This window comes from Pseudorasbora parva, chromosome 3 (assembly GCF_024679245.1).
Source record: "Pseudorasbora parva isolate DD20220531a chromosome 3, ASM2467924v1, whole genome shotgun sequence".
Classification (NCBI taxonomy): Eukaryota; Metazoa; Chordata; class Actinopteri; order Cypriniformes; family Gobionidae; genus Pseudorasbora; species Pseudorasbora parva.
Genome location: NC_090174.1, coordinates 49,220,062 through 49,244,871, shown reverse-complemented (window position 1 = coordinate 49,244,871; position 24,810 = coordinate 49,220,062). Strand labels below are relative to the sequence as shown.

Below are 24,810 nucleotides of genomic sequence, written 5' to 3'. Positions count from 1 at the left end.
AACCGTTTTGCTTGCTACTGCTAAGGTTTAGTCGCATACAATAGTCCATAAACCGAATCATGTCCTCATAAACTGCGAGTAAAGACACACAAATGTTGACAGGCCACTAAATACAGTACATACCACAGAGACGGACGTCCTGATGTTGCTGTTTCTCCTGTTCAGTTTATTTCAGCCTCCGGTTCTGATTCTGGATCATATCTGTATTAGCTGAATCTGATTTAGTGTAGCGTTTTCTTCTCCACACTTGAGGACGTCACCGCTTTGTGCGTACTCGACATTCTTTACCTCCGCCCACTCGATACGCCTCCAGCCGCTCGTTTTTTTCCGGAAAGACTCGGTACAACCTATCTTTCTTTTATAAATATAATAAAACTAAAGACTTTAGAGATATGAAGGATGCAATACTACTCTTAGGTACTCAAGATTGACATGAGATTGACTGAAACTGAGTGTTTCACCCCCCCTTTAAAACTTACAGGGCTGGGTATTAGATTCGATTCAATTTCGATTCACAAGCTTGTGATTAATTCGTTATCGATTCATTTCAGTTGGATACATATCAGGCACAGTACATGGCAATTTTTCTCTAGGAAAAGTTCTACTGAATATTTCAGCATTTCTTCTGATGTTCATTCATGTTTATTTCAGTCCTATAACTAGTAGTAAAGCTGCTGCCTCGCTTCAGCAATCTGTCACACCATATTAAAAAGAGCCAAAACTGCATTTATTGTTTGAATTTCGTAATAAAATGTGACAGAATTTGTTTAATTTCAAAACCAACAAAGCACAAAGCTTATTGCGATTTATCGGATGAAAGGCACACTACAAATAAGTGACATTTTAATGAAATTTTGTTCTTGCATCAACTGAAAACAGCATAGACTATGGGGTTTAAGAATATCAGTTCATCAATACAAGAAATTATTAAAATTGAGATTTCAGTGTAAACTCCTGATGGTTTGTCCAGAGTGGAAAGAAAATGCTTCTTTAATTTATTTGCCATTCAGATTTGGCATCAAGTTGTGTTTCTACCATTTTTTTGTGTGTGTGCGATACAAGCAAAGGCTGTTTTCTTTTGGCAGCCAGGCCTGTCTTTTTTGCAGGTTTTATAGAACATGATTTTTTTTGTCCTTTTTTTAGGTTAACCGCCAGGGCGCATGTTTAGCAGAAATTGATCAAGGGGTCAAGATGTTCCTTTAGGCCCTCTGAATGGGAAAATATAAGCAGACGGGATGCTTTTGACTTGAGATTGTCCCAGAGTGCCTATGCACCTTTATTAACTGTCTCTTGACTTCTCTCTCTGGCTCTCAACAGCAGGGACGGAATCTGTGTGTTTCCTGCAAGCTTTACTGCACACATGTTCTTAGCCTATATTGATTTGATTATGTATGTTTTTCCTCTCACACCACTTCAGGCTTCACACCAAATTGAGCCTGCTGTTCTGTCTGTTCAAAACAAATGCCACAAAAATCAAATTCTATTTTTTGTAATTGGAGTGGAAGAAAGGTTGTCAATCTGCGCAATCTGTGCCTATTATCCCTTTTTGCGACCCACAGGGTGCTGGTGATAGTGCCAAAGCCCAATCAAAATGTTCAGCAGCCATGACTTTTCAGAGTCACATAATTCTTCAGAAATCATTCTAATATACTGATTTGAAAGCATTTATTAATATCAGTGAGTTTGTTTACATGGACAACAATACTCCACAAAAATACTAACCTGATAAAGACAATACTTTGATTAAGATTCATTTGTAATTACCTAAATCCGGATAAATTCATACTCGAAGCAAACGCAAATCGAATTAAAAGAGTATGTAGGAGTATTCCTATTTTAATCGCATTATCGGAGTGCATTACAGACATGTACACACCATAATCTAACTATTAACTTTAAGTGCAGAGGGGAGGGCTTTGGGGACTCCTTATGAGTCCCAGTGAAAATTCATCAAAAGTGCCCCTTTCAACAATCATCAATAATATTGTGGCTAATAAAACAGAATATGAATTATAATTAATATAAAAATGTGTAAAAACTAGTAAAGTGTTCAAAAGTTAGAAAATTCCCGTTTATCTTTTACATATCTGTCAGTCTGAAATGTTGCCATAACACATTGCTATGGGTGGCATGTCTTGTTGGCTGCTCATTCTGACACTTGTCTCCTCTATAGATCTTTTTTATTTTGTTGTAATTATTCTGCTCATTGTAAAAGTAAGTACAATAATTTTGTATCTGTAATCCCATATTAATAATTGTGGCCAAACTGTCAGCTTACAACAGTGTTCAGAAACCTCTAGACTCGCTAGACATATGGAGCATTCAGTGAACGCCTGTGGCGACGGCAGGAAAAAACAATCCAAACAATCACGATTTTTAAACCTTTTTTTTCATTAATCAAAGCTATTATTCGGAATGTATGCTGTCAAGAAGGAGACAATGAGGCAGTTTCTCTCATTTCTCTCAATATATAAAAATATATATTACAAAAATAAAACAACAAATATAAAAAATACATTAAAAAGTATAAAAATCACTCGTTTTTTTATAAAGTAACAGTGGCCAACAGCGACACTTGCAGTTAAAATTACAGCAGGTTTCCTGACCCATTGAATTTCAGACCAGCCAAAGTCATGCTATGACGTTGGACAGCGTATCGTGGCATGGGGACGTAATGAATTGCCATTAAAGGAGTACTTCAGCGCTGGGAAGATGAATCTGTATTTAAACTGGGTCATTAATGTAGTAGAAATGTGAAATTATTTTTGAATTTGGTGCCTTCTAGACTGAGAAAAGACAGAAAATGTATTTTTTTCTCATGGGGATGAAAGACTACAATTCCCAGAATGCTTCGCTGCCCTGTGAGGCCATTCCCAAAGCCACCAACTTGATTACTGTGACTGAGTTAGAGAAGACACAAAAATTAAAAACTGAACGTGTCTGTTCAATATAATGAGTGAGTCACCGCGCGAGTATCACAGCACTGAGCACTGACTGATGAGCTGATGAGCTCTCGTGACGCGAGCTGAGGTAATCGCTTCACTCGCGGCATACATTCACAACGCGAGTTCAGTCTGGCGCGTTACAGTTCATGCCTTTGCAAGCTTGACTTTCATAGAAATTAATTTGAGAAGTTTAAAGACTTACATTGCTCACCATAGCTCCGTTTAAATGAGTGCCTGTAGCTGCGAGCTGAGCTCTGAGTGTGAGCTGAGCTCTGAGTGTGAGCTCCATCCTCCATGCGCAGGTTTAAAACATGAGGAAATGGCTCCCTCTGCTGGCTGTAGTCTTTAGCCTTTGGCCAAATATTGGCTATTTTTGGCAAATTGGAATTTTTCCAGAAATAAAATGCATAAATCTGTTGTCTCAGGGGGATATGGGGGGGGGGGGGGGGGGGGGGGGGGGGGCTTTAATCAATCTATGTTTTATAACATGTAAAACTGGAACATGAACGGAATATTCTAAAAGCAACTCTTGTAACACATTAATCAAAACATTTTCTTATTCAGAATAAGGTAAATAATTAGATTACTGCTGTCCATGTAAACAGTCATTGTTGAAAATGGTTGTGTGCTGCATAGTATTTTCATGGAAACTTTGACATGTTTAAATAAACAGCATCTTTACTGCCACTTTTGATCCTTTTAATGCAATGCTTGCTAAATAAAACTATTAATTTCTGAATGGAAATTGTTGGGGAGACACGGGGAGGAAGGACTGTCTTATGCAAAGGGAGTTGAAGGTAAATAAATAATTTTTCAATGCGCTGCTGTTGCAGCTGTTCAAGCAAATGTTTGTGCTTTGTTTCTGTTTTATATAATTGTAAATATATCTATTAAGACTGTTATCTGTTCTATAACTTCTCCTCGAAATTTCCTCTGCCCTTATTGTAAAGTATAACATATTCATTAATGCTGGCGGTTTGTTTAGCAGTGTGGTCTGTTATCTCAACCATCAGCTCTCAAGTCACCGAAAAGGTGCGTCGGTTCTGAGAAGCTGGTTGATATTCTTTGGGTGAAAAATTCCTTAGCATTAAATCAATGCCATTAGAATTGCTGTTACAGAGCTTTTGTTTTTAAAAACCTTCACATAATCGTGACGCTTCCCTGTGTATGCAAGATTTAAATACTGCAGGTCTTCAGGGAATGAGATTGAAGGGGTTTTACACCTGAATGAATGGTACATAGGCCCTCAGGGACAGCTTACCTTTTACACACGTTTAAACTGAACCCACTCAATGCTGCTATCAAAAGTCAGCTAGATCAACAACAAAAAAGTTCCCAGCCTCTTCTGGGAGCTTGATATGTGTGTTTGTGTTTGTTAGAGAGAGACTGGTAAAGAGGGAAAAACGAACAGAGTTGCAGGAGATTGTTGCAGACATTCTCTCTCTCTATAGGCCTTGCCCTCTCTGTTTGAAAGCGCCACGCTAAGTGCATTCGAGATTAGAACGATATGAAATGAGACCAGACGGGTAATAAGACAAGCTCCAGCACAGGTGGGAAGCCACAAGTGCCCATGACCCTCCATCTACATCGCAGTTTAATGCAATCATGCGCATACACACGTTTAGCTTCCTATCACCTCTCCTGTTGAAGGTAATTACCCAGCAGTCCTGTACTTATCACGTCTACAGGCCAGCTTAACTACACAGACACGCACATTTAGAGAGATAGAGAGGAAACAAAGTGCTTTCTGTAGTTCTAAATGGATGGCCAGGTCATCCAAACTACACACACACACACACACACACACACACACACACACACACACACACAAATACTGTATATACATCAATGAAATTGCCTGTGTATTGCTGAGCAGAATAAAAGAAAAAAAATCCTGAGTAGGATTTCATTTTCATTAAGACCAATTCCCTCGAGATCCTGTAGGTCTGAGTCTTTTTCCTCCTCTTATACATCATGTCTTCTAACAGGGACTAATGATGCTCAGTGTCTGTTCAAATGAATATTTTAGAGTTGGCTAATGAGGATGAGAGAGAAGACACACTATTGGAGAGATAAAAAGTAAGAGAGAAAGAGAGATTTATGGAGGTAAAGTGGTGGGCGCTTGAACATTAGGCCACACTAGTAGGCAGCCGCATCACTGATGCACTGTGGGACGTTGGACGACAGACATTAACAGAATGGCTGGGTGCAGACCCAGAGAGCGATTGTGTGTGTGTGTGTGTGTGTGTGTGTGTGTGTGTGTGTGTGTGTGTGTGTGTGTGTGTGTGTGTGTGTACATAAATATAGATAGTATAGATAGAGTGTTAGATAGTGTTAGTGTATAGATAGTATTATTTTAATATCATTAATATATTATTATAGTTTATGTTAATATTTCAAATTAGATTTTATTTGTATATTTCATTTTAGTTAAAGTTTTTGTAATTTTGTTGCATTTGTCATTTTCTTAATTAAAAAAATATATGTCTATGGTTTTTATTATTAGTTTCTTTAAGAATTTTAGTATGTCAACAATAAATGAAAACAATAAATGTTGTCTTGGCAACCAGTTAATTTTGTTATGTTTTATTTCAGTTAAATGTTTATTCTATTTTAATGAATGAAAATGTTACAGTATATATATATATATATATATATATATATATATATATATATATATATATATATATATATATATATATATATATATATATATATATATATATATATATATATATATATATATATATATATATATACTGTTGTCTGAGGTCAACTAATGACGTTTGTGTGGTTTTTACATTCCAAAACATCATAACTAATAAATAATAGGCAATTTTCTAGACTAGCTTTGAGGCTCTCTCCTCAATGCTGGGTTTTGATGGGCGTGCCGCACTAGAGACTTGGAAATAAACGCCCATGGCTAGGATTGGATAAGATGTGCATATTTAATGAGCTCCAGCTCCCCTGTCAGTTCAGTTCACATGAGGGAGGGATTATTTTAAAAGCGGCAACCGGAATGATTCTTTCAACCACAGGGCTCGTAAACGTCTTTATTAAACAAACACAATGATGTATTTGTCATCCACCCGCTGCCTGCGATTGATTGGCATATTATTTATGTATTACATGGCCCGCCCGATTGATGGATAGAAGCACAAACCGCGCACAGACCAAGAAAGGAATATTATTTCACTATTTGAGATTCACCGCCTGCCGATGGGCTCCATTATGCTTTGGTAGCCCGTCTTGGAAAACACACAGCTCCGGGACTAATATTACATATAAAAAAGTCGATTTGTTGCACCATTCCTGCCGGATCAATATAGAAGGCACAACATTGTGTCTGCAAATCCAGCACCTAAGACTTTACAAACGATTCCGCAGTGAAATTAAATGAACACACGCGTATAATGTCTTCCCGAAGCGAGCGGAAACTTCATTAAAAATATAGATGAAGTATCACACATTCCTAATATTAGGATCTGAAGGAAGCTTATGCTGTGACTGTGTTCTTCCACAATATCTTGCTCTCTTCTTCGGCATGTTTATTGCTGCTGGCTAGCGTGAGCCGAACACCTCCATGAGTCGGTGGGCAGGGCTACTGAATTACACGTGCTTATTATTCTGTAGAGGCGGTGTTTCGTCAGTCGATGACGTCAAGATGCGAAAACACGAGCGTTTTCTGGGCCTGGTGTCTATAAAAGCTTTTCTTTGATTAACAAGGAAGTTTTCAGCTCTGAAACTTTGGATATTATTTTATTACCATCACCTTTTATATATCAAAAGCTCAAGGGAAAGTTGATTTCTCAATTCAGCACCCCTTTAAATATACTTGCGAGGGCCAAATTTGTGACAATATCCTCACAAATACAATGAAACGAGTCAAAAACTGACATGAGCATATTTTGGAGAGACTATCCAAATATCCGACATGGTCATTAATCATCAAATCATGTTTTAAATGTTTACAGGTTTTTGCAAGGTTTAGAGGCAGAATCAAGTAAATGTCCTTAATAGTACCTCTTCTAATGTCTGTGTGTGTGCATGTGCATGCTATAGTGGCTTTTGTTTTGGCTAAAGCAGAGCTCTGTGAGGACGCATAAGATTTGCAGCTTTGTGGAATTAGCATAGAAATTCTAGCACTAGCAATGTCTTTGGCACCTAATGTGAAGTAAAAGTCTCTCATTGATCAACCTCATTATTTTCATGAAAAAATCGCATTGTTGATGTACTGACCTACAGAATCCCAGCAGATCAAAACGAAGTCTGTTTTCTGTTACTCCCAATAACTGCTCAATCAGGACAGAAAAAAGGTCACTTCATTATTTGGTAGACAAAATTATATATTTTGAAAGATGTTTCGTGACTGTTTCATAATTTTTGTTGCCCATACAAAGTTGTTAAGACTCCACTGACTTTCATAATACCCAATTTTGTGTTCCACAGTAAGTTCCAGTTGAGTAAATACATTATATTAAAATTATATTTTGGGGGGAACTATCCCTGACACACTTCAATCTTCGCACATTGTGCATGTCAGTTGGCGACACTGTTTGCACAGACCTATGCAAAAACAATGTGATGCAAATTGTTCTTCAAAAATTTGTGTACAAGTATGTTTACCCCTGCCCCACACCAATCACCAGAGAAAAAGCACAGAAACAACATGTTTTTCAGAATTCACTTGTGTATTCCAGATGTGATTACAAAACTCTCAACAAAACCCTGAATATTTGTCTCAAATTTGGTTTCTGTATTACATTCTGATTTAACCATGGACAAAGTGTAAGCAGATGAAATCTACAACACATCCAATCCAAAGTCCTGTGATTGCCTTACGCAGTCAGAAAGAATGAAAATGCAGATTGTGTTTGGAAGAAGAGAGAAAACAGGAGCGGGGTGGAGAGAGAAAAACAGTTAAAAACAAGATAAAGTAATAGAGGCATGCAGACATGTGCTTAACATAATATGGAGTTGTTATACTGGTCAAACTTTACAATAAGGCATTTATTAATCTTACAAAATGTTAATTTCAACATTCACTGATAAGTTTTTAAATTTAACAGATGTATTCGGAAACATTACTTAATGCACTTAAACTATATCAATTCAATTATTATACTATATATATATATATATTGTAGTTCATAAGCATGACCTTTAGAAAGTTTTGGATCATTAAGATATTTGAATGTTTTAAAGATGTTTTGAAAGTCTTTTATGGCTGCATGTCTTTTATCAAAAATACAGTTAAAATGTTCATGTAAAAAGTAGATGAAATATTACCATTAAAAATAACTGTTTAATATATATATTAAAATGTAATGTATTCATGTGATGGCAAAGCTGAATTTTAAGCATCATTACTCCAGTCTTCAGTGTCACATGATCCTTCAGAAATCATCCTAATAAATCAATTTGGTGCTCAACATTTCTTATCATCATCAATATTGAAAACAGTTTTTGCATTTGCTTTTTTTTATTTTGCTAACGTTTCTAACATTACTAATGTGCATGTTACTAGACAAAATGCTAATAGTATTCACCATTATTTACGCAGGGTGCAAATAGCATCTGCCCACCAAAAATGTAACTTTAACTATTACTACATTGTTTTATCCGATAATGACAGTTCTGTCTGTTTTTGTGGTTAATGACTGGTTTGGTGTGTGTCTGTTTTCTAGTTCTTAAAATAAACTAATGAACCTAGCCTTGCAAATTAGGTGAAAGCAGAGCAAATCTGGTAAATAGTAAGCTATGCAAAACAGTTTAGACAGTTGTGCTTACTGATTTGAAGTACTAAAATTGGAAAAACATGGCAAATCATCTGAGAAAAACACACGGTTTTGTTCACCAAGCATCACATTACGACACGTACATTATTTGACAGCTGTGTGGCACACATGAAGGAACAGGACAGACAGAAGAATTATTTCCAAAACTGGGATCAAATGAGATGTTCTAATTCATCACTACTCATAACTTCCTCCTAGACGCCGCACAAAACGAAATGAGCCATCTGCCTATCTGACTGAGGTTGTGTGTGAATGTTTTGTCTAACAGCTTGTCGCAATATAAGGAGTGTGATGTACTGTAAACAAGCCAGTAGATGTGCTTATATTAATTGAGAGAAATCTAAATATTAGAAGCTAGTCAGATCACATTTGCCTCTATGCAAAAAAACAAATCTGTATATCCACTAAAGTCTCAGTATAGAACAGATATTCACAACTTTTTGACTTCAATATTTTTGAGCTTGTATTAACTAGAAATATGTATTTTCGTTACAAAAAATAACAGAATACTTAGAAATATCTACATTTTTAATGCTCATTTTGCCTTAAAATAATTTGAAGTCATCTTGAGGCCCCATTGAAAGTATGTTAAGGTCCCCTGGTTGGGGACCACTGATCTTGACTCTATAAACTATGTTTAGACTGTGTGACAGAAGACAGAGAATGTATAAAAGTGTCGTCTTTTTAAGGTTGATTCAAACATCTGTAGAGGTGCGCTTTCAAAGACCTCTGTTTTTCCATGTGTATGACAGACAAACAAAGAAAAATACCAACTATACAAACTCGGTTTTGATTTTAGCGGGAACAAATGAAGCTATTTTTAGCTATTTCAATCTCCCCCTCTGCAACAATGAGGGCAGAAATTTGTGATTTTCTAGACAAACAAACAAACAACGGCTGGCAGACTTTTCCCATCATCGGTAGAGGAAACATTTTCTCCATCTAAACAGATAGCAGGTGGCGAAATGAAAGACATCACACATCTTTTATAGACCCAAACGACACCAGCAGGAGTGGCTTTGATGTCACAGCATTGTTCAACTAGCAGAAACAATAGCATCTTCCTCTGCCAGCATGCATCTGTCTCTCTGCTGACGGAAGTTAATTGAGATAGGAGAGACGTTTTCCATAGCGACTCTCCTGCAGATAACCACGATCCTAGACATAAATACACTGAGATGGCATCACACAGACTTTAAAAAACAAACTAGAAGATGTCTCTTGGCTTAAGTAGTAAACCATTATATTTAACAAGCAAACATTGCCCTCCTAAATCAGTAATAATGACTGTGTACAGATGTAAATATACACCTAAATTCTTATCAGTGATTATATGAGACTCGGTTGTTATACCCCCTGAAACAACCACAATGTAGCACTCCTTCATCCATTTTAATGATCCTTGCGTCCTGATGGCGGAGACTAATTATTGCCTATTATAAAACCCAACAGCAGTGATAGAGAGGAGCGGAGCTGGTGGGACGTGTATGCCGGTAGTCTGGAGCTCTGCTTTATCTGTGCGCTGATGAATAAGTCTAATCTATCATATGTCTGGGAAAGCCCTAAGGCCTCAGAATGAAAAGCTGCCAGTAAGTGAGCGAGCAGCAGTGTGTTCAAGTGTGAACTGCGACTTTAAAGATCGGCAAACGCCATGCATGTGTGTTGTTAGCATTGAATTATGGGAGTTCTATGGGTGTAAATATTTTCTCTGACTCTGACTTGATTGTGAACATATACCAAATTTTGAAATGAACTATGATATAATAAAATAACGACAATAAACTCTTTATAATCACCTTAAATGGACAAATACAAACACAAAAGTTAAAACAAAGTGAAAATGGAACAGGTTACTACGTTCACAAATTAGTTGTAATGGAGTCATGTTTTTAATATACACATTATTCCGGATACATTCAAAAAAATTATATTTTTCTCTAAATTTTGGCTTTCCATCCACACAGAGACATATTTGTCCAGGGCAAAATGTTTTTAGCTAACCAGAGTGGATGAATGTGAAAACGCGTTAAAGGTTCCGTTCTTCGCGTGTTTTTTGAAGCTTTGATTGTTTACAGTGTGCAATATAACATGAGTTCATGTTTTGCGTGTAAAAAAACAGTATTTTTCACACAATTTACTTATCTGTACAGCGCTGTTTCCTCTGTCCTAAAAACGGCCTGATGATTCCCTTGTTCTATGGAGTCCCTCCTTCAGAAATACGTAACGAGTTCTGATTGGGCCAGCGCTTCCCGTCTTGTGATTGGACAACAGCTTAGCGCACTTTGCCGGAAAAGGTCACGCCTCTTATCTTAATGCTGAATGCGCTTTTCTCAACGTGGGAGAGCAACTAGACCACGCCCCCTATTTTGCGTGCTCTTGTGGGCGGAGGGTTAGTCAGCAAATTTTTCTAGTGACGTCATTCCTGCAGGAAGTGCAGGGGTGTAGTCCAAACTGGCCGTTCGCTGTAGGCTTTGAAAGGGAACTTCTGTTAAATAAAATATCTCGCTTGGCATTGAACTTTGAGCTTTATAATTTTACAGGTATTATTTATGCTCTAACAGCAACATTACACACTAACTAAAGTTTGAAAGATGGAATCGCGAAGAACGGGACCTTTAAAGGAAGTGTATGTAAGATTGTGGCCAAAACAGTCTTCAAATGACTGTAGAGCGATGTATCCCCTCTCCCCCTGACTCGAGGTTGCCAGATAGGCTGCAGGATCCGGCAGGAACGTTTGTAGCTGCAGCTGTGGTAACTAGAGCAGATCTGTCAACCCGGATTCCGAAACACTACTGACTTTGTGATTGGTAGATAGGTGGAGGGTGGAGCTTCAAGCCAAAACACAACATGTCAACATCAACATCAGTTCAGGGCTGCAACAACAACTTTTAAATGACAATATTCTGGCCAGACTACTGTTGTCAGTTATATAAGTATTTGAAATTAACATGATTTCTTAATGTCTAGTGACATATCAGGGCCATTTTATGATTAATTCAAATACATTTCTTACATACAGTCCCTTTAAATTGTGGCGGAGGTATTCTAAGTAATTCAGTCATTTAGTCACGTAATGCATATTATGCCCATACGCTGTATGTCTGTGGTTGTACTGCCATTGTTGTGCCTGTTATTTACTTTCATATTGCTGCCAAAGATTACTTTGTACTATCTTTATATCACATTACTGTAATTGCTGTCCTGCATCAAAACATGTTGACAGTTGCATTTTAGATCATACATGGAGTGAGTATTGAGTGCGTCCTGAATGCACCAGGGAGTGGTGGGATATTTTAGTAATGAAATAATCATGCCAGAAGAACAATGAAAGAATATTATGTTTTGTCTTTCTGTTTTATAAAGTTTTTTGCAAGCACGGCAAGGTGATTTTTTTAACCCTTTTCAAAACCCTTATGCTGTGTTCCAGGCTGTTCCAGGCACCCTTATTCTGTGTTACGTTTTTTGAGAACGTAAGTTACAACTTCAAACCACGACTCACGACTTTGTAGTGTTCCAGGCAAAGTCACGCCAAACTGCCTGAGCGCCAGGAATTGTGACAGCTAGATGTAAACAAAGCATGCTGGACCTTATGGTCCTTATGCTCATTTAACATCATTTCTATTGCCAAAGGTGCTTATTCCTTACTTACCTTAACTTACGTTTTATTTTATGTTATTTTATTTGGAAATAAATTTATTTTTGTACTCAATGAATTGGAAACTAGGTAACGCTAGAAAAGCGGCTTATAATGCATAACATTTGCGGATAAACAACGTTAGAGCAATACCTCATTTTAATAAACGACTTGGTTTTTATTGTACAACTTTCAAACACCGCATCCGTAGGGGCTGCCATTTTTTTTCCCGCAGGCTGTGATGACAGAACTCGTAACTGGGAGTACATCGATCTAGTAAGAGTTTACGGAGGGGAAGCAACGAGTTTGACTGCCGTACCAGTGCACTTTCACAGGTTGAAGGTTGAAAAACACGGGTTGCCTGGAACGCCGCATTAAAAAATAGTTAACATACTATCGCACCATAGGCCCTGCCTAGGAGCATTCAGTCGCTTAACGGCAGACATTCCTCTACACTGGATGTGTGTGTGTCACATCAAAAGCAAATAGAACCCCTTATAAATCACTGACAAACGGGTTTCAGTATACCAGATGCATGTTCAGTTTCTGTCCTCCACGCACTTGAATCTGTCGTCACAAGGACAAATGTAAAAGCCACAGTCAGCCACACAGCCATAGTTTAAACAGCTTGTTTGCGAATCTAAGCATTGGAAAGAAGTGAATGATTCATTTTAATGGCATCCCAGATTGCGTTTAGTAAATAAGGCATTATATGTTGCTTAGTAAACAAGGCATATCGTGATGGAAAGTTTGTAAAGCAACTTTTGATGAAAAAGGAGCCTCCCCTTCAAAACAAGGGTCAGAATGAGGGTTAAAAATAATGTATTTTATGCATATTTATTTGTTTTGTTTTTTTACGCTAAAAAAAAAACTTGGATGTAGCCTAATGGGTCCTGCACACTGTGCAATTTTTCAAAATCCTTTGCGAATGTCCCTTGTCAGACTGTACGAACATGATCGCCATGTCACACTGTAAGATCTCAGTTGGCATTAATGTCAGACTGCACGATAGTTAAGGCGCGCTAAAAACGGACGCGCGCAAGAAAACTCACCCGGAGTTTTATATCATCAATGAATGACGCGTTCAGTGACAGTGAGCTGAATTACACGCGGGACTGAAATGCTGGCTACAAAGAAATCTCTAGTACTCGTTTTGGTCATAGTTTGTCTTGAAAAACGGAGATATTTGACTGTCGTCGTAGGAGAAGTCACACTGCAGGATTGTGTGCCAAATCTTCTGACACTGCCAGAATTTCGTCTGAGGTAAAATTTGATCGCAGCGCTCGTTAATCGGCTGCCGGTGAACATGTCAAACTAACGACCAAAGACGTCAGATTTTAGCCTAGGATCTGAGGAATCTTTTAGGATTTGCTAAATTTGTCCCAGACGGCCAAATCGTGGCCAAAATCGCACAGTGTGCACCCGGCTTAAGATGGCCAGTTCATTTAGAGCAGAGGTGTCCATCTCTATTCCTGAAGGGCCACCATCTTGCAGAGTTCAGCTCCAGCTCTGATTAAACACCTGAACCAGATAATCAATGTCTTCAAGATTACTAGAAACTTCCTGGCAGATGTGTTGGAACTAAACTCTCCATCAGGAAAGATGGCCATCCAGGAGAGGATTGAACACCCCTTATTTACAGTGTTCGCATTCAAGCCACAATTCTTGCAAACAGTCCTGAAACGACTAAACAAAAAACATCTGTGACAATGCAATCAACAAAAATGGAGCCATGCACACTTTCATTTGTCACCCACATCATCTCAGTTGCAACTGAAAGACATACTCTCCACTCACACGTTCTATGAACACAGAACTAGACTTACTAAAGACTACTAAAACTGCACTTAATATGAATATGAATGCACAATATAGTGATTCAACTACATTGAGATTACTTAATTTATTCGCATCGGTCGATACTGATATTGTCTGATAGTGGAAATGCATACTCATTTCCTTAATTTGTCATTATAGATTACCTTTCCAGTCATCTGAATTAAGAGCTGCTTTTTGTCTGATCAATGCATTTTTACATCCCTACTGAGAACAGTATATGGGCACAAGACATACAACCTTTATACAGGTGTGTGCATGTACTTTGTCCTACCTCAGTGTGAACTGCTCAGTGGTGGCAGCAGAATTCATTAGAACTTGAAATCCCACAGTCTGTCCCTGTTTAACTGAGCTGGGAGGTGCCAGAATCTCGACGTCTCCATTCAGTTTAAGTCGGTTTCTGGGCGCTTTGTTGTCCCCAGTGGTGAGAGTCACTGTCCCGATCCTCTGCATATCCCCTTCTTGTCCTACGGCTTTTCCTTGCACCCTACCCACTATGCATTCTTTTCCCAGGGTCTCTGGAGGAAGGATGGAGTAGTGCAACTCCACCATGATGGGAATTGGTTCCTGTGTGCGTCTACGTGGCGGAGGGGCATTAAACCAGGTCGTAGGGATGCCAAGCTGAGCTACACAGATTCCCATGTTTCCCTCCAGTCGGCATGCGGTTGACACGGCACCTTCCCCTGGATCACGGATCCCAACGACGCGGATACACGGGAGTAGTTCCGCAGGAAGATCCATGTCCTCCCATCTGCGGCCTGTCAGGTAAAACAACACCTGTATTTGAGGGTGATCAGCTCCTATCCTCCTGCTCACCAGGTGCGCTCTCACCTTCCAGCCCATCGTGAGGTGTGTAGAGGTGTGGAAGGAACGTGGAAGCGCCCCCTGAAGAAGCTCTGGTGGTACCGGCGCCTCTGCAGTGAGGTTGCCATAGCTACAGTTAACTGACAACAGAGGAGCGGGGCCAGAATCGGGCAAGTGGAGAAAGAGAGGCTCGCTGCGTGTCTGCAAGCTCCCGTTACGCATCACTTCCTGTGTGGCCTCCCGGAGAAAGAAGGATGACTCTGCACCCTGCAGTTGGCAGGACACGGGGAGGTATGTGGGCAAGGATGAGGAGAACCTGGGCACGAGATCACTACCTCCACCCCTGCTCTCACACACTGCGGAAAGAAAAAGAAAAAGATTTATCTGTATGTTTATTTAATTTCAGAGACACTTCAAGTGATAATTGCTTTCTATTTATAATTTAAAGTGTCCCCTGGTTTTTGTTTTATCTCATTCAACAAGAGCATTTATTTACAGAGAAACAAATTAAATTAAGGCCAAGGGTCTTTGGAAAGATAAATGTATAAGTGTGTGTAGAGAGTAAGTTGACGTTCTAAGAGCAACAGACAGTAGCAAGTAAGAAAAGAGAAAGATTTACAGAGAAAATTATACATTATTAGAAATTCTCAATGTAATAATTCAATACGCGCTTGTGAATTGAGTTTTTGTCGGTTTTGCATTTAATTAATTATTTATATTTCTCTCAGTTTATTTTGCCTGTTTTTGAGTGTGTCTGTGAGTCTACGCGCTGTTATGAGCAAATATCTAATCATATGCACTAAAGTTAGGGTGTGAGTGTGTGCGCCTGTCACACACGTGATTACTGGGTTACTGCGCTAATACTGTCAAATACACACAAGATTAACATATATTAACTAGGGCCGGGACTTTAACGCGTTAATTAAGATTAATTAATTACGGGACTTAAACGCGTTAATTAAGATTAATTAATTACGGGACTTTAACGCGTTAATTAAGATGCAAAAAATAAATAATTTTAACCACACTTATTTTTGCACCGTGGAACGTTTTTCAATGAATGAGTTTCGACGGACCGATTATACTGGAACACCAACTAGCGCTCACGAGTGCTGCTCGGCCACGTGGATGGGAAATTTTGTTGTAAAAAAACGAAAGGATTGAAGCGTCGACAAGAGCATTGTTGTGTGCAAGCTATACAACAAGGAATCTGCGTATCACCGTAGCACATCGAGCCTCAAATATCACAAATATGCTATTGCTACACTTAATGGCAAACATTGCACTGGCCTGCTGGACTGAAAAAAATAAACAATATTTTGTTGATTAAGCTTATTTATTCAGTCATTATTCAATGGTATGCTAAAAATCCATTTGAAAAATTACTTCTCACTGTTCTCAGGTCAAATATTTATATGCAATTAAAATGTGATTAATTTCGATTAATTAATTACAAAGCCTCTAATTAATTAGATTTTTTTTTTATTGCTTCCCGGCCCTAATATAAACATAGTCGGTCGGTTATGTCTAAAATGAAAGTAAAATTGTGTGTCTGAATACGAGATGCGAGCAGGTCTTAGCAGCGCAGCCTAAGGATTGTGAACACTTATCCTTAAAGGGACAGATCACCTCTAAAATTATGATAATAAAACAGCTAAAAGAGAAAAATCACTCACTGCTCTTGAATAAAGTATATACAGTAGCTTTCAATCAATGTATATTGTATATTAAAGACTATGTAGTTTTAATTTTAGACTACATTTATTCATTCAATTTCATACTTAAATGCTGCTGTACATCTCTGAGCTGCCACTGTAAATCTTTATACATATTTATTTTATATTATACAATATACTGGGAATGGTTACAAGAGCTTTTTTTTAAGTAAATTTAAGTTTAAGTAAGGTTTTTAAGTAAAATCTTTTAAGTAAAGAAAGTATTATAATAAAAACATTTTCTTCTTAACCTTTTTCTGTTCCTGTTGCCTAATAATAGAATAGCAAAAAAAACGAACCAAACCGTTATATATATATATATATATATATATATATATATATATATATATATATATATATATATATATATATATATATATACTAAAATAATCACTACATTTATGTAATATTTTGATGACAAAGCTGGATTTTTTAATCACATTATTCCTCAGAAATCATTCCATACGTTGATTTGGTGCTTAAGCAACATTTCTTATTATCAATGCTGAAAATGGTTGTGCGTTTTAATAATTTAGTTAACACCATGATACTTTTTTCAAGGTTCTTTGATGAATAGAAAGTTTATTTGAATTAGAAATATTAAAATTGCGATTGCGATTTAAAATGCGATTATTATATATTTTTTACAAATAAAAAGTTTGTGTGTATATAACAGTTTGTGTTTATATATTAATATGACTAATAATTATAATGATTACTGCTAAAAATATTTTTACAAATAAGAAATTTTACCATTACAATAACATTTTCATAATTACAAATTAAAAAATAGAGTATGTCAGAATAAATATAAAAATATAATAATACTAATACTAATACTAATTATTATTAATTATTATTATTTGTAATATTTTACAGAACTTTTACACACACAAAAAAAACAAAAAAACTGCTGGGTTAGCTATTAATATGCAGACAGCCTATGACAAAAAACATTAGAAAGGTCTAAGCCTAAGGAGTTATTGTAAGAAAAATATTATTTAAAAAAACATTATAATAAAAATCTGTGTTTGTTCATCTAATTTCTTAAAGTCTATGTCTTTAATATGAAATATGAACCTCTTGTGCATCCACTGTGGGGGGAAAAACTCCTGTACATTGAAGAAAAACATGGATTGTCCTATAAATTTATAGTTTTTTAAGTGTATTAAGTTTTAAAATGTATTAAGTATTATTTTCTTATTATTTATTACCTAAAGTTTTTAATTCATACTGAAGGCCAGAGGGCGCCCTCGAGCGGAAAAGCTACATTTGCCTCAGAGAAGTAATGATGGTAATTTTCAGGAAAACCCTTATGTAAACAGAAGATAGAAACGCTTTGATTAAACATGACGACAATAAACATGACTGCAGCAAAATATGGTGTATTTGAGTTCTTCTTCAAGCCGTCAAGGTTATTTTCATAATAAAAAAGTATATTGTAATTATAATAACTTTACCACTGTATAGAAAACTATAAAATAACGCATCGTCTGCCTTACTCTGTGATGAGAAGCCACATAAGCTCACACACTCGACTGACTATATGAAGTGGGGTAAAGCACGTTATTAAACGTCTTTTGTTGAACAGGTTTATGAACGCTTCACTAGATTGTGAAGATTTTTGACTCGTGTTGCTTTTTCAAACGCACGTTATAAGCGACTCAAACTCGCAGTCTTTCAGACAGAGCAGCGTTACTCCTGATCACAGAGCCGCTCTTCACCAACATACAGGGCATTTAATTTAAAATCGCAGCCTTTGAGCTTTCATAATCGCACACAAGCCAAATCGCGATTGCGGTTCGATTTCGATTAATCGTGCAGCCCTAATCGGCGCACATCGCGCACACAGCTCAGCTCAACTAATGTGATTGTTATAAAGGTGTTTAAACAACAATATACTTCCACTTGCATGTATTTGACAATCGGAATATCAGATATTTCATTCCATAGCTAACACATTTGTGAATATTCTGAATAAAAAAGGAAAAATGACAAAAGCAGATCATCATTCATTCAGCGCTGTTGCTGCTGCGATGTGTCACGTCACTCACGTGACCAGCAATGACGCGTCACCATGGAAACGCAGCCCCCCTCTCTCACAATATAGTTCCCACGTCCCTGGTAGTGTGTGCGCGCTGGCTTTAGCGGTGTATTCAAGGGCACTCGTAAAACTGATGTTGTTGTGACTGCCAGAGTTGTATGCAGGGCGTGCACGGAGAGCACTATATCGTCTCTATCGTTGCTTTTTTCGATAGTAATATCTTGAAAGTTCATATCTAGATATAGATACGATAACGATATATCGTTCAGCCATAGCTTGTATCATTACAACCTAACCTGTATCTGAAGTGACAATGCATTAATTTGATCATTATGTTAAACTCATGACCTTGGCAATACTAACACCATGCTTTACCATTTGAAAAACAGGAATCATTTGTAGCCCCTCTGGCTCACATTCACACAACTGCTTCCACCTTCACTGGACAGGATACTCCACTGCAGTGTCTTTGTGAGTGCATGTCTGGGTGTGTCTTGTAAAAGCGATGCTGAAACGGGCTTTTTTTGTTCTCAGTGACGATTTATTTGAACTCTTCTCAAAACATGACCCAAAAAGTCAACAAGTCATCACTGAAATTGAAATCTGTCATTTAGCAGTCATTTTTATCCAACGCAAAAGGTCCCACAGGAGCAACTCAGGGCTAAATGCCTTGCTCAAGGGCAGAATGGCACTACACCAGAACTGTGACCTCAGTAAAATCACATCCCTGAACAACTGCAGGATCAGACAATAAACTATTCAGCTGCAAGACCACAACTTTACTTGACTACTGGTATGCAGGCATTCCTGACCAAGGAGACACGGTCTTAGTAGTCAGACCTTTGAGTTGCAGCATAAATTATAGCAACAAATAGTATTTAGTACCAAAAGATCTGCTCAAAATATTCAATAAATATTACTAAACTAAACTATAGTTTATTTAAAAACATTTATTTAATAGAAAAATAGTTTAGGTGTACAGTCTCAATTTTTTTTTTTTTTTTTGAAAAATAGTACAGGTTCATTTCACTACGATAGTCAGGAATATCTCAGGGCTAAATACAAGAATAGCATAACATTATGTTGCATCTCCATCACTCTCCATTTTAAAATGATACTGTAAATGCGGTTGATGTAATAATCAATGCACACTATGCTGTACTGTTTACCCATCATGACACACCACACACTATAGGAGCAAAACGGTTAAATCTGGGATTATTTGTCCTCATGTTTGTGATCACATTTAGAAAATCTAATAAGATGTAAAAAATCTTTTGGTGTGTACCCAGCAAAAATCCAAGTCTGAGGACATGAACAGCTCCGGGTACAACGTCACGGGTTGCTATCTCTTAATTATAGTTACAACATAGTGTGAATGCAGCATAAGCTCATTGTTTTGGCTCAGAAGGAACTGTAAAAGGAGGCTGTTGTTTGTTTACGGCACCCGGTGGCTGCTTCTACAACTCTTCAATGCCTAATGGAACGAGCTACGCTACATACGCAAACATTTTTTGGTCCTGAGACTTCCATGGAAGATATACATATTTTAATATTTTGACCACTTCTATAATGGATAGCTATCAGAGTTTCAACCAGTATAACAAAGTTTTTGCAAAAAATGCCTACCCTACCCTTAACTGATGTAATAAAGGGTTAGTTCACCCAAAAAGGAAATTGATGTCATTAATGACTCACCCTAATGTCGTTCCTCACCCGTAAGACCTCCGTTCATCTTCAGAACACAGTTTAAGATATTTTATATTTAGTCCGACAGCGTATCTAAGCGTGTGCACACTGTACTGTCCATGTCCAGAAAGGGAATAAAAACATCATCAAAGTAGTCCATATGTGACATCAGTTAGTTCATTAGAATCTCTTGAAGCATCGAAAATACATTTTGGTCCAAAAATAACAAAAACTACAACTTTATTAAGCATCACTTTTCTCTTCCGCATTCGTTTTCAAATCTCAAATAAAGATTCAAACAGTTATGAATCAGCGTATTGATTCATAAATTAAGATCGCCAATGTCACATGATTTCGGCAGTTTGACACGTGATCCAAATCATGAATCAATACGCTGATTCATAACCATTCGAATCTTTATTTGAGGTTTGAAAACAAACGCAGAAGAGAAGACAATGGTGAATAAATTCATATTTTTTGTTATTTTTGGACCAAAATGGAAGAGTCACTAATAACATCAGTTTCATTTTTGGGTGAACTAACCCTTTAATATACCAACCTACCGAAGGACTAAAATCTGTTTTGTGCCTTCATAATACACTGATAACCACCAAAAAACAATAATCTTTCCCACAAGCTGAGATAAATACTAAGATAAAGAAGGTGCACAGTGTCATGCCCACAAATGCAAACCTCCATCACAGTAAACATGACATTAAAATAATGCAATGAACATTAATTTCACAACATAAGATGTATACAACCCCTAATGTACATACTGAGAAGTGAAAAGGAAGAAAAAAACTTAAAAGAAGCTCAGTTTCTTTCAATGGAAAACCATCAAATGTGAAGTGTCACCCAGATAATTCTGTATATATATCAATATATGGGTTTTCACTTCCAAAAAAAGTATATTTAACAGTATTTTGAAATGTCCTTTAAAGATTTATTAGTTTCTCCATTCACAGTAAGGAAACTTGCCATTATTCAAATAACAGATCACCTTACCATTTTCATTTTTGCGATCATGTTTAAAAGTATATGGTAGCACTATATTTGGCACATATCAACCCAACATCTTTTTAACTTTTATTTCCCGGGTAATGAAATCTGTGTACCAAAAGTTGCATTGCAGTCATGCATTCAGATTTTTCCGAAAAATTTAGGCTACAGTCGGAGCTCTGCCACATCTGTGCTCACTCGTGCTTAATTAAAGCATTGAGTCAATTCTTCACCTTTCTCTAAGGGTACCTCTATCATTGTAAAATCCATCAGCACATGTTCGCATTTTCCGTTAAGTCTGTGATGGAGCTTATCAGATCACTCTGCCAATCAAATGCAAGACAGTCTGCCAAACAGACTGAATGTGCCAAATGCTTCAATGATTCAGACTCTAAATTTACAGTTCTTTCCTGTTATAATTTTAGATCTTTACTGATAGAGCCAGTATGAGACAAAATGATGTTCTAACAGACAAGCACATGCCATGTGCCACATTTGCAGCATAAAGGCAACTAAAGATGATTCAATGCTAGACCAAGCCAAATGTAATATGCAAATATTACGGCATTGCTGAGTTAGATTTTGATTTTGAATAGATTTTCAATTTTAATCTCAACTTTCTTACAGTTTATATTTCTTACAATCTACAAACAAAACATTGTAGTATATATAGCATATATACAGTGTTTTTAATCTTTATGTATTTCTTGTTTGTTTGCTCACTCTCTTCTGTTTTATAGTGATACAACTGATTTCTTGCTGATTCAGAGACTCATTTGCATATTTTGAAACTGTGACACAGAATGGAGACGAACAGAAACTCAAGCAGCTGTCTGGAATAGAACCAGAGGTTTATTGTGCTACTTTTATCTCTCTCGCTTTCTCTCTTTCTCCTCAGGTAGATGGAGTGAAGCATAGAAAAGGTGTGAAAATATAATGAAGATTTGGTATGGCGCTGTGTCTCACAACAAGAGTTTAAACACATAATAATCCCTTCAGAGAAAGATACACCTTCAGTGCTTCATTTCAAATCAACACTGAGACAAAACACACGTGAGGCCTTGTGGATCTAGTGTCTTGAGGAAGAAGAGAGATTGGTGACTGGAAAGTGAATGAATGAATGAAGGATACGACAAAGGGGTGGCTTTAATATAAGTTAATGAAGACAATAAGGCTCGGATCCATAACTGTTATAATTATTCTTGCTTTTTAAAAGAAACTGAGGGACAAGGAAAGGCTATTTTCTGTGGTAATTAACAATGCGTTGCAAATAAATCTTAAATTGTTTTGAAACCAGAACAATGTATTATAATGTAATACATTAACTCTCATCAGGAAATTACAAATAAATAAAGTCCATTCTGTCACTTCTGCTTTACCACCAGCAATCATGACATAATCGCAGAGCCCCAGAGAACTGACACAAAAAAAAGAAAGCATTAAAAAGTGTAATGTTTTGTGGCGGCCCTGGGGAGCTGCGATACGGAGGTTGCACGCTATAAAGCACGTAGCTTCGAGCAGATGGAGGCAGCATCGTCCCAAAAACAGCATCTCTCTGTGTCACAAGTCCGTTCTTTATGACGCTCTCAGGGCTACAAAGAGGACCATAATTCTGAGCCCAAACACCTCCGTTCTGATTTGTTTCAGCCGCCGGTCCCAAGGCTGACGACACCCCACACATTTCTAACCTTTCACTTTCACTCCCTCTTTCTCAGGCCACTTTTCAAATGTCAAACATTTCTCACAAAGCTGAGGATTTCATTGCGGCTGGCAAGACGGCATCACCCAAAGCTTCAACTTATATACAGCGTGAAGAGTTCAAAATCTTTCCCTTGGGTATTGGAATTGTATTTGTATTTCTATTTATTCCTGCCAATTTAACCTCCCATCAATTTCATTATTGCAGATAAAGAGACAAATGATAAATCCTATGGTATCTCATCCTTTTTTATCCTAAGCATGACAAGTGATATACTTGACATCTCTCACGTTGCATTCACATGAGGCGTCAGCGTTAAAGGGATAATTCAATGCTTTATCATATTAAACTGTTATTCCCTTAACTAAGACGAGTTGATACATACCTCTCTCGTCTCAGTGTGTGCACTTAATCTCTCTGTCGCGCAGTGACGATCTGATAGCATTTAGCTTAGCCTACTAAGCCCAGTTCATTTACTATGGTACCAAACAGAGATCAGATTGGAAGTGACCAAACACCTCCACGTTTTCCATATTTAATTACAATTCTGCCAGAAAGAATCGGAAGAATTAATGCTGTAACAATAACATTTATTTAGGAGCTTAGCAAGCAATCACGTTCTTTGGCGTAGGCCCCATTTGTAATTCGCATTCCGAGGGTACGGAATCTGCGTATCCTGCCTGAATACAGAGGCAGGGGCGCAGCTCACCCCCCGCGAAGTACGAAAGGGGGCCATCTGGTGGTGGTGGGGTGGATGGAGGGAGAGACATCCTGAAGTCTTCAGGGTAGAGGGGAGATCCCGTCTGGTGGTGTTGAGGATGATATGAAAGCCTGGCTGGTTGTGTGTGTGTGTGTGTGGGGGGGGGGGGGGGGAGGTCCCATCTTGGTGGTGGTGGGGAGGATGGTGGTGCTGAAGCGGTAGTATCTGCGAACTCAAACATGAGTAAGTACAACCTTTATATGCTCCGGTAAAGGATGTGATTGGATAGATGAGAAGATAATTAGTGACGTAACGATTGAGTCTTCCTGGAAGAACTTGCGCTAACTTCATTTACACAAATAGTTGAACGATCAAGAATGGTGACATAAAAACAAAACGTGGCGCTTTTATAAGTGGGTTAAAAAGGAGAACTATAATGTATGGCGGAATAGCACTTCTGAGAGTACTTTGAAAAAGTCCCGGCTGAAACATCCTCCCTCACATCTCCCCCTCCCCCCATTGACAGAAATGAAAGAGTGAAGGGAGATGTGAGGAAGATTGTTTCAGCCATGACTTTTTACTGCGCCGAGACAAAGCACTCTCAGAAGTGCTACTCTGCTTTACATTATAGTTCTCCTTTTTAATCCGCTTAGAAAAGCACCATCGTTTTTTTTTATGTCACCTTACTTGATCGTTCAGCTATTGGTGTAACTGTATTTATATAGGAGAAACGTGGAGGTGTTTGGTCGTGTGTAACTTGATCTCTGTTTGGTACCATAGTGAATAAACTGAGCTTAGTGGGCTAAGCTAAATGCTATCAGATCATCACCGCGCGTCAGAACGATTAATATGACTTTTTTTCCAATGGAATGATACTCTAAATAAGAAATTAACACTGCCAATATGAAGGAGTAAATGTCTAAATGAGTAAGTCCTTGAGTTAT

At 37.6% G+C, this 24,810-nt stretch overlaps 1 protein-coding gene across 4 annotated transcripts in view; it reads right to left on the bottom strand.

The window, feature by feature from the left end:
* Positions 1-24,810, bottom strand: part of si:dkey-215k6.1 (transmembrane protein 132C) — a 296,798-nt gene that overhangs the window by 191,368 nt on the left and 80,620 nt on the right. For all 4 annotated transcript variants that reach the window (XM_067439361.1, XM_067439363.1, XM_067439364.1 and 1 more), the window contains one exon: positions 14,488-15,373. In XM_067439361.1, coding sequence (XP_067295462.1) covers positions 14,488-15,373 — 886 coding nt within the window. The remainder of the gene's footprint in view (positions 1-14,487; positions 15,374-24,810) is intronic.